This window comes from Martes martes (genome assembly GCF_963455335.1).
Source record: "Martes martes genome assembly, chromosome: 9".
Taxonomy (NCBI): Eukaryota; Metazoa; Chordata; class Mammalia; order Carnivora; family Mustelidae; genus Martes; species Martes martes.
In genome coordinates, this window is record NC_137896.1 from 76,339,005 (window position 1) to 76,356,412 (window position 17,408).

General features: G+C 39.8%; 1 protein-coding gene across 1 annotated transcript in view; it reads left to right on the forward strand.

Moving 5' to 3' along the window:
* Positions 1 to 6,050: 6,050 nt before the first annotated feature.
* The window catches only part of VRK2 (VRK serine/threonine kinase 2), a 117,153-nt gene continuing 105,795 nt past the window's right edge, over positions 6,051 to 17,408 (forward strand). Inside the window, exons 1-2 of the mRNA XM_080814303.1 lie at positions 6,051 to 6,314; positions 8,015 to 8,155. Of these exons, the coding sequence (XP_080670429.1) occupies positions 8,020 to 8,155 (136 nt within the window). The 5' untranslated portion in view covers positions 6,051 to 6,314; positions 8,015 to 8,019. The remainder of the gene's footprint in view (positions 6,315 to 8,014; positions 8,156 to 17,408) is intronic.

Here is a 17,408-nt window from a genome sequence, read left to right on the forward strand (position 1 = left end):
ACAGGTTAGCCACTAGCTCCATGTGGTCACTGGGCACTTGAAATGTGGCTCGTAAAACTAAGGTACTGCATTTTTAATTGTGTTTAATTTCACTTCATTGAAACATAAGTGGTTGCAAGTGATTTGTGGCTACTTGATGGGACTGCACAACTCCAAGTGATTTGTGGCTACTTGATGGGACTGCACAACTCTATAAGTTCAAACCCAAACTCTTTATTAAGCATTTAAGATCCTCCGTAATTTTATCTCAACCTGCACTCAAAGCCTATAGGACCTAAGAATACAAACTGAGGATGGTAGTGCTGCAGGTATGTGAAAAGCAAGCCTAAAAGCATGGCTTACATCACACGTGGGAAAACTGTCCTCACCTCTCCGTTGAATACGTCATCAACTCTATTATTACTGAAAGCACAGCTTCTGCTTAAAAATCATTCAGTCAGTTCCCCTTTCTCTTTCTTCAGCTCATATTTGTGATTACTGCAGTCATATTAGTTAGAAAGAAGGATGTAAAGTGTGAATATAGTCTTGTGGCTAGTTAACCTTTTATGATGTTTGCATTAGGGAATGGACAGCATAGGGCTAACATCATGTTGGCTAGCCATATCAGGTTTTACCACATTTAGTTGTTTGAGAGATAATTTGGTGCATATTTACTTCCGATTGTTTGGCAGCAGGGCTCTACTAATTAATATCTCTGGAAAAGAGTTTATGAAGCCTCTTGACATTCTGACAGATGACATTTTAAGTTGATTTTTTTGTGTCCTTGATTTTCACTTATAAGGACAATCAAGAACTATGATTTGGGGACAGTAAGTTGAGACCTTGTAATGGTCTTATATGGAAAGAATGCAAAAGACATAGATATTTGGTATGATTGTATATCTGATAGTTTTGAGATTCCATTTATCTGAATACTATTATTTTCCGAATCTCTTTGTCAGTAACTGCTTAGCTCCCCAGGGATTGTGCGTTTATGAGTGTGAATGGCCTCCTGGTTTTTATAAAACAACAACTAGCTCTTCTTTGGCAGGCAAAAATGCTTCCAGTGAAGTGATCTCTTTCTCTCACATTAAATTACAAAGATTGGATTTTTCTAAATGTTTTGTCTATGCAACATCTTTAACACTTTAATTGATTTGAAATGATCTTGGCCTTGTAAAGTATGCTCACTGAATGGCTAGGTTTTTCTTTTTTCTTTGAACCAGTACAAGCATTTCACAGCACCTGGTTTTTTGAAAAGCAGAACCCAAGCCATACCTACAATGTTGGCACACCGCCAAGAAAGTCCTTGTGTGTGTGTGTGTGTGTGTGTGTGTGTGTGTGTGTGTGTTTATGGTGAATCACTCATAGTCTCTATGATCTATCAAAATAGCCTTGTTTGAAAACCTTGTTTTCCCTATTTTTTCTTCTTCAGATGACTCACGCTTAAGTGCTTCATGTCTAGATTCTCTTTTCTTTCTTGTTTCTCATCGTGTTCATTCAGAAGACGCTCTTTCACTAGTTCCAAAATTTGTATTTCTATATTCTGTCAGTTTTCATCTTGAAACATACACACAGCAATATGCTCTGAATCATAAAATTCTGCATTAAAACCCAACACTTAAGAAAACCCCACATATTCTCAATACAGGTTTACCTGCACTTCTGTTCCCATTTTTATTTATGACAACTTTATTAACATTTTATACTCATTGCCGCTTGAAACTTTATTTCATCTGTTAGGAAGATTTTGGCTGCAAGAAACATGAAAATCAATGCTAAGAGGCTTAAGCAATAAAGACACTTAACACTTCACGGAGGAATCTGGAAAGTATGGTGGCTTCAATGTCAGTTGAATGAGTGATTCAATGAAGGTCTCAACAACTCAGATTCTTCCTGTCTTTCTCCTCAGCCGTTCTTTTAAGTCAGGTTCACTGTGGCATAATTTACATGTAATAAAATTTATAAATCCTAAGTGTACAATTAGACATGTTTTTACAAATGTATACTTATGGAGTCACCACTACAGTCAAGAAATTAAACATTTCTGTCATTCCCGAAAGTTCCACCAGCCCCTTTGCCATCCATCCACCCTTTCAAACCAGTCCCTGGTTCTGTTTGAATTTCAGTGGAATTATACAATACATACTCTTTTGTGTCTTCTTTCCTTTCTATAACATAACGCTTTGGGGATCTATTCAGGTTGTTGCTTGTTTCAGTAGTTTATTCCTTTGTATTGCTGAGTGATATTCCACTTTTTATTGCTGAGTGATTATGTGTTTACTACTTGATGGGGATTTGAGCTGTTTTCAATTTTTGGCTATCACCTAAGAAGCTGCTATAAATCTCTAAGATAAGTTTTCATGTAGGTACAGGTTTACATTTCTCTTGGGTAAGCACCCAGGAACATGAATGCTGGGTCATATGCTAATTATACATTTGATATGATAAGAAACTGGCAAATTGTTCTCCAACATGAATTTAACACCTTGGAGCCCCACAAGCGAAGAAAGAGAGTTCCTCTTATTCCATATTCTGACCAAAACTTGGTATCTTAACAGGGCTTTTGAAGAGCAAACATTTTTAATTTTGATTAAGTTAATTTAGGAACTTCTTTTCTTAGGCTTTCAGCTTTTGGGGTACATTCTAATTACAAAAAGTCAAAAGATCAGAAAGATTTATAAAATCTAAGAGCATAAAGGGTTTCTCCCAGGTTTTTTCCCAAAAGTTTTATAGTTTTAGCTCTTGCATTTAAATTGAGGTCTATGATCAATTTCAAGTCAAGTTTTAAATGAGGTGTGAGTCAAGGGTTTTTTTTTTTTTTCTTTTATTCTTCCTTTCTTTTTTTTGGATATGTGAATAAGTATTCTAACCTCATTTGTTGGACATTCTGCCATTTCTGGTGTATTAGATTTGTAATTTGTACCCTTATGGTCATAAAATGACTGCAGAAATTTTAGGCATCACATCCAGAATGATATTGAGAAGAGAACATCTCTTTATAGAAAGTGTCCAGAAAACTTTTCTTTGCCTCTACCTATACTTCACGCATACATACATACACCCAAACCAATCACTGGGAGGGGAATGGTACCATGATGATTCATGTATTCATTTAATAAGAAAATGGTGTGTTTTCTCTATTTGCATCATAGGGACTGGGAATACAGTAGTGATTTTCAAACTTCAGAAATTTTGCCTGTTCTCATGGAACATACAATTTTCTAAGGAAGACTATTTGTCTATTTTCTAAATAAATAAGTTACTTGTATAATATGTTGTTGTACAACGCTAAGTACTAGGAGGAAAAAGGAAAGGGGGCTATAAAGTATTGTGGGTAGGTTAGAATTTGAGATTGGGTGGTTAAAAAAGGTCTCCCCAAGTTGACTTTTGAATAAAGACCTGAAGAAAGTGATATAGTCCATACAGATACAGACTGAAGAATGGTCCAGGCAAAAGGAAAAGTGCAAAAATCCTGAGAACAGCAAGGAGACTGCGGTGGTTGGAGGGAGTAGTAGGAAATGGGGGAGGTACAGAACATGTTGATCATTACAGATAAGTCATTCTCAACCAGAAACAACTCTAACATTTATAAAATTTGGTAATGGTTGATTTTGGCCATCATAACTGGGTGGGGAGGGACTGCTGGGGAGGCCGGATAGATGCTAAATCTCCTGCAATGCTAAATATCCTAAGGGAGGCAGACCACCTCTGGACCCTCCTCCCCCTCTCGATAAAGGATCACCTGGCTCAAATGTCAATATGGCCAAGGTTAAAAAACGCCATTTTAAGTTATAGTAAGGATTGGCTTTTATTGAATGACTCAAAATGACACTAAAGTGTTTTCAATGGAGGAATGATCTACTTTAAGCTCCTAAAAAGATCATTTAGCTGTTTTCTATGAATAGACTGAAGGCCTGGAAGGGTAGAAAATAAGACAGCATTTAGGAGGGTACTATAATTACCCAGGAAAGCCATGATGGTTATTGGACCAGGATGGTGGCAGTAGTGATGGAGAGGACGGATGGATTCTAGATATATTTTGAAGGTTTGAAGGCTAATAGATTTTGCCAACTACCCTAGACTAAATGTTTGTGTGCCTCCAACATTTCTATCTTGAAACCTAATCCCCAATGTGATAGTCTGAGGAGATGGGACCTTCGGAGGTGATTAGGTCATAACCTTTCCAGCCTTCAGAAGTGTGGAAAATAAATCTCTGTTGTTTATGAGCCACCTAGTCTATGGTATTTTGTTATAGTGGCCTGAATAAAGACACAAATGTACTCCATATATAGGTATGACCCCCCAGGAGTAATCTGTTGTAGTTGATGCTGGAGCTGCATCTTCCCAAAGAAATTAACCTGGGGAAGTGGGTAGAAACCTGAACAAATTTGGAATGGGAGAAAGAATGTCCATATGGATGTTTGGCTAGGCAAACAATAGCATCTGTCACATATACATTTTACGGAAATAAGAATGGACATTGTTGGATTGGTGAATCACTACCTTAAATGATGCAATTATTCTACACATAGACTACTGAACTTCTTTAAAAAGGCTTTTATTTATTTGTTTAAAGATTTTATTTATTTATTTGAGAGAGAGAATGAGTGAGCAAGCAAGAGAGAGAGAGAGCGCATGCGTACGCAGATGAGCCAGGGGAGGGGGCAGAAGGAGAAGAGGCTCCCTGCTGTGCAGGGATATTTTTCTCCACTCTGGGACTCCATCCTGGGGATCATGATCTGAACAGAAGGCAGCCGCCTAATCTACAGAGCCACCAGAGTGCCCCTAAAAAGGCTTTTGTATCCACAGCACCAAGTGCTTTAGAAATGTTTTCTCATGCCATCTTTCATTTAGTGACAGGTGTAGGAAGTCCTAAAACCTTATTCCATCAAACTCATTAAAGGACTTTGATTTTCCTTTCAGTTTGCATTCCAAGTATTTACTGTCTTCCTACATAGGATGTTGATACATTTAATTATTGCTTTTGGAACATTTGTTTTGTCTACCTGAAAATATTGGAAGCTCACTATGAGTCTTTATTACGTGTTAGAAAACCACTTAATAAATTTCTCTCACGTATCATCGTAATCTTTTAACTAATAACCTGTTGAAAAGCCTCCCTTTGACCAAATTCTACTCAGGCTCCTCGGAACTCTTTTTCAGCGAGGGATGGCTGTTGACGTCCATGTCCTCTCCACATTGTCAAGTTTCAGTAAGAATCCTGCTAAGTCAGTTTAACCCAAATCCCCTGACTAACCACAGTCCTCTGTATTTAATGGAGTTCCTCATCCTTCGCCATCCCCCAGGTGAATTCTGATCACCTGGCCCTGTCTTCAGCAAGATTTCTGTTAACTCAGTTTAGCCAGAATATTCCCCATTATCTCTGACATTTCTTCTTAATAATTGTCCATCCACAGACCCCCACCCCTTGCTATAAAGTCGCACTTTTCTTTGCTGTCTTTGGCACTGAATGAAGATTTCTCCTACTGCAACAATTTGGAATAAAGTTTTCTTTACCATTTTAATGAGTGTTATAAATTTTTCTCTAACATACCTTATAACCTAAGTAACTGCGGTTATTTCCAGTTCACAGACAAACAAATGGAAGTTTTGTGAAGTAATCACGTTTAGTCAAGATTATCCAACCAGTAAATAGGTCTTGAGCCGGAGTGTGAGAACTGGAACAAGGCTATCCCAGGCCTCCCGGCTAACACCAGGTTTCTTGCCCCGGGAGGGCCTGATTAGCGTGACTAGTTGCGGGTAAGTGCTCAGTAAAGACTCGCCCACTGATTTGGAAACTTTGGGGACTGGGAGAGTGCGGGAGACCACAAATTCCTCCTACACAAATGCACGGAAGTGGTCTGGTCAGGCGCCTTGTCCAGACTCTGGAAGGCCAGGGTGTGTGTGCGGCAACCGCACAGCCCCCTTTCCCGATTGAGACCCCGCTCGCTCTTCCCCTGGGCGTCACGGGCGCGCGGGCAAGGCCGCCGAGCGGTCCCGCTGAAGCTTCGCGGGCCTTAGGCCTGCGTCTCTGGCCGGAGCCTGACGGCTCCGGGCTCGCCCCGCGCGAGCGGCGCGGGTGCGGGGACGTCCGCTTGGGCCCTTCCGAGGGCCGGCTCGGGCGGGGCCCGCCTCCCCGCGGGATTGGAGGCCCGCGGCCCCGCCCGGTCCCCAAAGCCCGCGGGAGACGCCTTACGCGGCCTGGCGGCGGGGGAAGCCCGGGGCCGGTCCTGGGCGTCGGGCGGAGCGGCCCTTCTGCGCCGCGCCGCGGGAGGAGCTGCCGTCGGAGTGAGCGCCGGAGCCTCCCAGCCGAGGCAGGCCCGGCCTACGCGGTTGGTCGCGCACTTTTTCCTAACTCGGAGGGAGAAGCGGCGCCCCCTCCAACTCGCGTTCGCCCCGAGCGCCGGCGGGAGGGTGTTAGGCGCGGGAGGGGGTCGGGTTCCGCGTTCCGCGTGGGGCACGGGGAGCCGGGGGCGGGAAGGTAGTGCAGACGCCGGCGGCCTTCGCGGCGGTTCGGGCCGGGGCTGCCGAGAGGAGAGTCGGGGGCAGGCGGGTGGTGGGCCGCGCTGTGCCCCCGGCCCCTGCCATGGCCCGCCGAGCCCCGGCCTGGCACGTGTTCAGGCCTCTGGACACCGGTTTGTCCCCGGCAACTCGTGTTGAGCGATTTGCATCGTAGCCCTGGGAGGAGCCCCAAAGCAGAGGGGCACCCTGCTGGGGCCGGCCTTGGGAGGAGGCCGCCGCTTGCCCCTGGGAACCCCGCCCAGGAGGTGCAGTTTCAGCTCTCAAGTTGGGATGCCGCGGACTTCCCTCCGAAACTGTATTTATGCCCTGCTGCAAAGTTGTTCTTTGGAGACTTAGGGTTTTAAGTCCGCAGATGTGTTTTGGACACCAGTACGTATAAAGTATTGGCCAAGGGGAACCACCGGAAAACTACTTGAGGCGTAGTTCACCGTGTAAATTCCCTGCTTCCCTTGTGGCCGTGTTAGGAGGGCAGGTGACTGTGGTTAAGATTTCTGCTGTGTTCGTTTGCTCTGAGACGCTGATGCTAAGTAAAAGAGAGCAGGACATTGGATTAAAGTCAGTGAAAGAGGGAAGCCTTATTAAAAGGAACAGAAACTTTCTCATTCAGAAAATGGAAAAGATTATACAGCGAAAACTTTAACTTTCAAAGCACTCACCAGTTAAAATTTTTTTTTAAATACTTAGATGATTGTAATTACCTTCACATGTAGATCAGTTTCAGGAAGATATGCTGCATGTGTGTATTTCCCTATGCAATTTTCTCTTCCAACTAAAAGTCTTTCATTGTGAAATCCACAAACCTTGTGCACATGTAATTGATTAATCTCTAAAGCGGGGCAAATTTTCAGTTTGGTGAGGGTGGGGAAGAAACAGGGTATAGAGAAACAGAAAGACAGGATCTAAAGAAACAGAGACTAGTGTGCTAACCCTGAAACTGCCCTGTGGCCTTGTGCTCTGAGAAGTTATGTATCCATGAAAATTCCGGGCTTACTTAAATATTTCCTGAGTACCTGCTCTTTGTCCGTGATGTGACTTGCTGGCTTGGTGGTATTTGTTGCCGTTGTCCATGTTTTCCTAATCCAAAACTGTATTCTCTCCTAGTGACCAAAGACCTCATCTTTGATGCTTAACATTCTCAATGAAAGGAGTATTTGCATGTATATGAAATTTATTTTCTGTTTGTCATTGGGAATTGTAAACTCATCTCTTAGGATGTATTCTGCACTGTTAGTGGGTATTATAGACTCCCCTAAATGAATTTTGGACATGTTAAGTGAAGTTCACAGATTTGTTTGTTTTTTAATATCAGTCTTTCTTGGATTTCAGCGTTGTATGTGAGATTCCGATTTGAATGTAGTGTGTGGGCTTTCCCAAGTCCAGCTGATCTTATAACCCTGGTTTGTAGGAACCTGGGAAAGTGCCCTGCAGAAGACATTTTGAGAAATGTATTTTAATTGGACTTTTTGTTGTTTTTATTTTTAATTACTTGTCTCAACCTTTCTGCCAACAGAAGTGATGCCACCAAGAAAAAATGAGAAATACAGACTTCCTGTTCCACTTCCAGAAGGCAAGGTTCTGGATGATATGGAAGGGAAACAATGGATGCTGGGCAAAATGATTGGCTCTGGAGGATTTGGATTGATATATTTAGGTAAAGTATAAGTTACCAAATATTCTTGTATATGTGACTGCAACTGTGATCATTTAAAAGTTTACCAGAATGTCTGGTTTAAGCCATAATTGACCCCACTCCTTGCTGTGCATGACTTCTGGAAGTCCTTCCAGAACCTAGTTACAAAGTCCACCAGACAAATGCTAGTGTTGTTTTTTGAGTGTGTCTTTTCCTGGAAGCATTGCTTTTTATAGCTCAGAAACCACACTTTATAAATCCAGACACTCTGTGAATCTTTATCATTAATATTTAAGTAATAGAGGGTTGTGGTCATTTCTTAACTAGGCTTCACTAGAGAATTGAGTCTTAATACCTCAAGGCATCTGTTATATGGAATGAAAGAACTTCTCTCCTGTGCATCTAGATGGTACTAGTTATTTGCTATCCTTCATAAATGAGAAAATAGACACAAAAACAAAATTATTTTTTGTGTTCTTTGGTATAGGTAAGGAATTCTAGTTGAATATATTTTTACACTACATTTAAAAAGGTTTAAATTACACCGAATTTAAAAGGATCGTTCAGGGCTACCTTACAACTGTAGTTTAATGATCAGAACTATCCATTACATGACTGGATTTAATGAATAAAATAAGATAAATATTAGTGATTAAAAAAAATTACCCTCAAGGATAAATTCTCCTAAATGGATTGACTCATTACTTCTGTTCTTATAGGAGTTTAAGAAGCTGGTAAAAGACCTCCACTGGGGGAATCTTGAATTCCTCCCTCATTAAACATTTCAGACAGTAGGGAAGGAAAGACTTTCCCTCTACTCTTCCTACATTTGAGAGCTGGATTTATAAAATTAACTGACAGCAGGAGAAAAGCTACACGAAATTACTAATTTTTGATGTGATATGCATGGGGATATCACAGAGAAAAAAAAGTGAATACCCCAAAAAGCAGTGAGATTTGAGAACTTATATACTGTCTTAATAGGGGAAAGGGACAGGGGATGGAGGTCACTTAAGGAACAGTAGATGATCTTTAGGAAAGATGAATGGGCCTTTAGGAGAACAGGTGGGGGATTTGATAGTTTGTGACAAAGCTTCTCTGGGAGTGGTGGTAATTTCTAATCTCTTGTGATAAGAGTAGTTTTTTCTGGTTGATGAAACTTCCCTGGAGGGAACTTACAACAATTGAGTCTTTTTTGGAGGATCTGTCTTCACCTAAATAAAGGGAGTTCAGAGAAAGCCTTTCCCTGTACTTCTTCCTCCTTGCACCCTCAGCGCCAAATAATCCTTGTACCGAAGAGGCATAGTTAAGAGTGGCATATTTCACCACAGTTCACAAACATGTTTCATGGATCATGATGGATAAAGCTCCTTTTTTGATATAATTGTCATTTTTTTAAAAAAGATTTTATTTATTTACCTGAGAGAGAGAGAGAAAGAGCAAAAGAGCATAACAGGGGAGAGGTTCAGAGGGAGAAGCCAACTCCTTGCTGAGCAGGGAACCTGATGTGGGACTTTCCCAGGACTCCAGGATCATGACCTGAGCTGAAGGCAGTTGCTTAACCAACTGAGCCACCCAGGTGACTCATAATTGTCATTTTGAACAAATGAATGAAATTCAGTAAAAAGAGAACTCCTTATTAATCATCTCAGGGTCTAATCAAGTTGGGAAGATGAGACCAACACACACAAAATTGTATGGCTTAGAGAAAAGCTTCCTCCTTGAACGAGTCTGAACTTGCTTGAAAATTGCTGTGATTATGAGTAGTAGGTTGAGAGTGCCATAAGCAGCACTGTTCAGGAGAAAGGTTACGCAAGCCACTTATGTAATTTAAAATTTTCTAAGCACAACATTAAAGTAAAAAAAAAGATGAAATTTATTTCAATTATATATATTATTTAATCCAATATATCTAAAATATTATTCCAATATGTTATCAATATTTAAAAAAAGAAATTATTTTAGTTACAGTCTTTAAAATCCAGGATTTACCCAGTCACGTTTCAAGAGCTCAATGGCTACATAGAGCTAGTGGCTACCATGTTAGATGGTACAGGTAAAGACCATAAAAGTATATGTGGAGTCCACAGAGAGTAGATTTCCCCAAAGAATAAGTGTGGACTGAGACTTTGAATTAGAGAGTTCTCTTGTATAGCAAAGAGCTAAGATCTCTGGTATACTGACTTGACTCAAAGTCAGAGATAGGAAGTTGCATAAATTTTTGTTGTCACTGAGCTATAGCTTTGGAGCTCAAGGCTTATCAGTTATACTTTTAGATTTCTAATTGAATTATTTGAGTAATTTCAAAGAAATACAGAAGAGCATAGGTTGTAATGCTCTTATTCCATTTCTTTTTTAAAAAATGGAAATACATAAAATGTTAATATGTATTTAAATTTAAGTGTATTTTAAAAATTAAGTATAGGCCTATACACATATACATACATTCATTACTTGTGTGGTTCCTGTTGTGAAAAAGAAATGTGCTTATGGGGTGCCTGGGTGGCTCAGTGGGTTAAGCCTCTGCCTTCGGCTCAGGTCATGATCTCAGGGTCCTGGGATCGAGCCCCACATCGGGCTCTCTGCTCAGCAGAGGCGTGCTTCCCCCTCTCTCTCTGCCTGCCTCTCTGCCTACTTGTGATCTCTCTCTGTCAAATAAATAAATAAAATCTTTAAAAAAGAAAAGAAAGAAATGTGCTCAGGCATGTGATCTATTTGTCCCTATTTAAATATAAAAAAGTCTTTGCTGCTTTTAGTCTAAGTGTATGTCATGTATCATTTACTTATTTTTTCTTACTGCCAAAATAATATTTGTTTTACAACAATTTTGATTTTAACATTTATTTATTTATTTTAGAGAGGAGAGAGAGAGAGAGAATATGCATGAACCAGAGGGGAAGAGAGAGAGAGGGAGAGAGAATCTTAAGCAGACTCCACGCTGAGCATGGAGCTCAACATCAGACTAGATCTCATGACCCTGAGATGATGACCTGAGCCAAAACTCAGAGTCCTATGCTTAACTGACTGTGCCACCCAGGTGCCTCTGTTTTAAAACAATTTTTAAGACTCCATATATTATACTGGACCCTCTACTACCTGAATGTTAGAATCTGGATCCTGGGAATGCGAGCAAGCACACACCACTGGGGAAAGATTTGAAGAGATGTTTAGCTATTTTGAGGTAGAGGCTCCATACTTCAGAATATATAATAAAACTGTGTGTTCCAGATATTGTCAGCGTTCCATCTAGAGTGGCACTTGTGAGTCATAGGAGCAGCTCTTTAATGAGATACCGTCAGCAATCAGTTCATTCAACTTAGTTTTTACTGATTATTTTCAAAGCCATCTAAGCAAATGCATATGAAATTGTGTCATATTTTTGCACTTTACCAGGTTTCTCATCATTTCCTGTATATAAGTGAAGAAATTTAGGTTTTCCTTAACAACACCTTTGTGTCCAGCTACCTCCTTTCCAGATGTCCTTTGTAGATATACTGTTTAGGCAGACACTTCCTCAGGGTTTGTTGCCTGAGGCTGGGAAGAAACTGGCTGCCTTGTCTAACTCATTGTGCATGTTCAGCTGTCTTCTAGCTTTGAGATCAGGAGTCATCCGCTGAGAGTCAAGGGGAAGGGATGGGAATTTTGCTATTTGCTCTTGACTTGGACAAATGGCCTATAGCATTAATAGAAATAGTTATAAGAGGGAAAAGAAAGGTCTGAATACAAGAACAAAGCCAAGGTTCTTTCTTTGTATATGAAAAGAATCTGGGGAGGAAGCTGGTTCAGGGAATGGAAAAATTGCTGTCATTTTAGAATCAACTAAGTGAAAGTGTTTCTAAACTTCCACGGAAGGAGAAGGAACGGAGTCTGAATTCTTTACTGCGAGGTGTGACACAGAAGCAAGCAAAAGAAGGGAGAATTGTATAAATGAGGACGTGGGTTTTGATGTTAGGCAAATCTGGATTGAATTCTGATGTAAGACATTTGGAAACTGAGTGACTTCCACCTAGTCACAAGACTTTGTTTCTATTCTTTATCACTGAGATAGTAATAATTGTGAGGATTAAATGAAATAATGTTTTTAAAGAACTTGGAGCTTAGTAAGCCCTTAAATATAACTTATTTTTTTATTTAGAAACTTCTATCCTCATGGATTACCTGAATCCCAGGTTCAGTGTCTGGTGCCCCCAGGGAATTAGGAGGTGACAAGGACACCCACTGGAGGGATTTTCCATTTATCCTGCCACGGATTGTGGCAGGATAAATGGATTTAGCTACCGATGTCGTAAACTAAGAACATCGAGAATGCCATTGGAAGACTATGACATTTTACTTACCTAAATATTTTTACCCCTAAAATTTATAATAGTAGCCATGGTGACATAATAAAAAGTTCTCATTTAAGTTATATCTCATGTACTTCAGATAGGGAAGATACTGGGTTTCAGAAATTAGTCAAAACAAATCCAGAAAAACAAAGTTATATGTAATAAACTTAAGCTGAATTCCTTTGAAGGCTTATATGAGTAAAAACAAAATTGATTTATCTGCGGAAGTTTTAGTTTTTTAAAGTGGCGCATAGCGATGACCAGTTAGCATCTTTGGAATGTCAAGCACAGAGTAGATGTTCGGTAGTTATTTGCCTGAGAGATTGAGACTGAGGTTGGGATATTCAGCCTACACAAACCAGCCTTCTTTATTCCCTTCCGTAATTACAGATGTCACCCCTTAATTCCAGCCTGTAATTTTACAGAGGTACTATTAGTTTCAAGAAAAGCCCAGACAATTATTATATCATCTGACACAATCTATATATGCTTTTTTGCCATAAATCAATAGCATTATTTTTTATAAAGAGTAACAAATTATTATAACTAAAATTAAACTCTGGTGAGACCTTAAGATCAAATCACGTATCCATGGATAAATGTACATACATTATCTAGGTGATGGTCATACATTTTTTGGGTCATGTTTTCAGCTTAGCTCTATTTTACTTTAGAAACGTAGAAGAAAAGTTTTTTGTTGTTTTTTTTTTTTTTGAGGGGAGTGAAGAACCAGAGTAGCCTGAGTAGGATTTTTAGAAGTTATCAAAGTTAACTCACTTTTTGATAAGAAAACAGACTTCTATTTTTGAAGAAATAGAAAAGATAATTTATGCATGCGTAGTTTTTACTTACTTTACTTTTTTGTCTGTAGTAATAGATTCATTGTGAAGGTATGTAGAATAATGTTCAGAAGAGCCCAATGATAATGCAACAGAGTGGAGTTATTGGAATGCTTAGTGCTTTATTATACGTCACTATATTAAGGGTTATTTTGGCAGTGTCTTACAGAGAAGGCTTTGGGATAAGCAGTCTTCTCTGATGCAACGCAACGTTATGGTGCCACTAGGATTGTAACTAGAAAATTTTGCAAACAATACTGTGGGGGGTGAAAAGAAGAAGGAAATAAACAGGAACACTGGAAACATGGTATAGAAACATAGTATATGTGGTAAGGTAGTTATCAGATGAAGGTGTGGAGAGAGATACAAGAGGAAAGAATCACTGGGATTTTATGAATTCAATACATTTGTTAGACCTTTACACAAGAAATAAGAGTCTGTAGGAGACGTACTTTAATTTTGTATTTGCTGTCCATAGGCTATCAATTTTGAATTTTTAGAGAAAGAGGAGTGTTTATGTGCCTATCAGTCAGGAAATCTAAATATTTACAGAGGTTTGGGTTCTTTGTATGAAAAGAGAGCGTTCTTCTAAGGCTTAGCTTTTGCTTTTTCATTTTGCTAAGTGTCTCATCTTCTTTTTATCATATATTATGGTTCTTCATTTTCAGCATTTTTACTGTCAAACTCTTGTGCCTTCAGGGAAGGTTTACAAACTGCTGCATTCTTCATTGATTTATATATTATGTTTCTTCTACTGCACCTGTTACTATCTTGTAACTGTTTATAGTGGTCAAGGTTTTAAAATTTGAAACCTATTGCTATAGGGAAATTTCTTCTTCATGAAATGAGCTCACCTCTATTGCCACACAATAAAAGAATCCTCAGCTTTTGAGAGCTTCGCTTCCTTATGAAATATGGATAGATTTTGCTTCTGAAGTGTTTTGGTTTTGTTTTTTTTTTTCCCTTTCGACATGGAAGAAGAGGAATAAATAGTAGATACGGTCTTTCCTTTAAGACACAGGAATATCCATGTTTATAAAATACAGGAGAGGAAAATTAAACTCTGAAGCTCTAAGTGTGAGAATCCACTAGAAAACAGTTATGGGATAATGAAAATTTGTCCACCATTCACACTTAACGATACAGAAGTGTTTATGGATTTTAGTACTGCTTGGGTTCTTGGTTTTGCAGTTAATCCTTCTTCAGAATGTTTGTCCCTTATAACTCCCGTACATGGACCGATATACTCTACAGTATTCTACACAAAGAAGTGTTTTAGGAGAAAAGACAGAAAACCCGGCAATTATTTCAAGACAATTGTCGAAGGTTTCCACTGTTTCTTTGAAAAGGATGGACTTCAGTCCGTTAGACTTTGCTGTAATGTCTCCAATCAAGTAATCCTTGAGGAAAATGCTTCTGTAGAAAGACATCCATTGAAGGCCAGAAACATCTACAGATGCAATGTGATCCCAAGCAATGAAGCATGTGGCCCTTCATTGGCATTATCTGATAACAGGAGGATCTTCTGGCAGAAGAGCTGACTTTTGCTGCGTTCTGCATGCTGCCCCTCCAAACCCATCTTTGATTGGCACCTATGCCCTATTGAAACTGGCATCACACCTTCTGAATGGGCACAGTGCCAGGCTAGCAGATGGGTATGGGCAAAAGCATGCCAGAAACCCAGTATGTGCATCAAGTTTAAGTATTAGGGGCCCAAACTCTCATCCAGGGATATAAAAACTGCAGTCTGTTGAGAGCTTTTTGTGCTTAAGGTTAAAGGACATGCCATTTCTACTCCAGCTTAGAGGTTGATTAATTTTGAAAGTCAAACAGGAGCTCCCGTGGCTGTGTCAGCCACAATTCTATCCTTGGTGAATGAGAATGACTACTTCATGTAGGGAAGCGAAAGTATTGTAATGAAGTTTCCAATGAGTTTCTCTCCTGCAAGTGCCTCCAGCACTTAAGCAGCATGCATTCAGTGGAGATGAATATTTCTATTCTCCAGCAGAGCCAGGTGCAATCAAAGCCAGATCTTCAACCTGCTGCAGTAAAGAACCCTAAATTTAGAAAGGGCAGGCAAAGTTTGGAAGAACTCCTTGGTGGCAGCTCTCACCGTGAGTTGATGAAGCTTCACACAAGTGTCTAGAGGAGATGAAGGAAAAAGTCCACACAAAAAACCTTCGGAATACTTGGGCCTGAAACCGAGAGATCTTTAGCAAACCCAAGGAAAAAGTTTAGTCCTTTATCCTCAATGCAGAAATTCTCCTGAATTTTATATCAATAAAAACTTAGTTTACCAAAATGTTAGAATCAACTTAATGCATAAGTAACAAAGTTTTCTATTCTAACATTTATTTCATTGCATGTCTATCATGTATATAAACTTCACTTCTTGAATAATGGATTTTGCATAAAATTGAGTTCTAAATATCATATTCCTTATGATCGTCTCACACCAACTACAGAACTGGGCAAAAAAAAAAGTGGGGGGGCCATCATTCCTTGTGATCACTTTAATCCTATCCCCTAAATGCTCTTAAATTTACAGGAATGCCTCTAAGGCCAGCTGTGGCCAAGAGAAGCTTTTTCTAATCGCCTTATCGCCATTGCTTTTTCTTTTCCACTGTGTAAACTTTATCTATGGAACAGATTCCATGAGACCGTTGTGAATACTTCAACGTATTCAAAACATATAACTGCCACAAATTAAACTACTAAAACTAAAGCTGGTGCGTTGTAACTGCCAAGGAAAGCTGGCACGTCCCTCTGTCAGACTGCGGGAGAGTGTGCCATACAGTCCTCAGAAAACACAATTCATCCAGAAGCACTCTTGTCACTTGCTCTGATATTAAAACAGAGAAAGTGACATTAATTAAAGAAGTGACACGAGCCAACAAAGGCAATGAAATTCTAAGCTTTGGCTCATGTGCAGACCTTATTCCAACTTACTCTGCTTAGGTATTGTGGCCATTTCTGGAGGAGCATGGCTACTTTCCCCCATCCTCCTCGCATCTCCCCGTTCGGAAACATCATTTACAAGCAACTAAAATTTTATACCCAAGGTTGGACTAGCCAATCGGTGCACTGGTAGTTATTGCAGGGTTTCCCAAAATAGGAGTGTGATGGCATGTGCTGCATTTACTGCACTGGTAACTGCACAAGGAGAACAACAACTAGAGGCAGAGGAGAGCTGGTCTAACAAAAAGGCAAGCCACAGCTAAATGGAGCGGAGTACCTACATTTGGTAGGCTGGGAGCTGGGGAGTCTGGTGCTCCGATGGCTGTGAAAACAAATGGTGACTGGTGGCCCTTAGGAAAATTCTAACATGCTGAAGAGGCAAGCCCAACCTTCCTCTCTTTGTTTCCCTGGTCTGTTCTTTCACAGTGCCTAACTCGTGGTTTCATAGGAGTACTCTTTGTGTACTCTTGTATTTGCCAACCCCCCCCCCCCCATGCTAGATTATAAACTCCTTGCAGGCCTTCTCTCCAAGTGCCAAAGTGAGGCCTTGCATCCGTTTTTCAAAGATGATTGGTCAAATTAACTCTAGAACTAGTCTGTTTTGGGGGGAAAAATTGGCCCACAAACTGGTTATCGGAGATGAGATTTTGTATATTGTATAGACTATAACATGCAGTGTGTGTGTAAGGCCTGGACTTTTAGATTTAGAGACATTATTTTGTATATTTTGGCGGGGAGAGAAGTATTTGTTCATTTTCTTTTTAAGTATATTTTTAAAATATAAAAAGCCATGTGCTTAATCCATAGATTATAGGATTTATTAGAAGAAGTCTACTTTGCTAATGCATAGTGTCAGGAGTTAAAAAATGGACCTCGTAGTGAAGATGATTTTGTATCTAGAACAAAACAATTCTGAGTAGCACTTAATTGAATTCATCCAGAAGCTCCTAATAGCAGATCTAACAGCAAGTATAAACTTTTGTGGGGGAAATGGGTGGATGTTGTTTGTTGTTAAATGGATTGATTTGTAGGCATGTAACATGCATAAGAAATCTGCTTTTCAAAGAATGTAAACGCAACTTTAACAGAAAATAAATTATTGGAATTTCTTTTAATTCGAGTGAATGAAAGGTTTGATTAAGAGTTTTG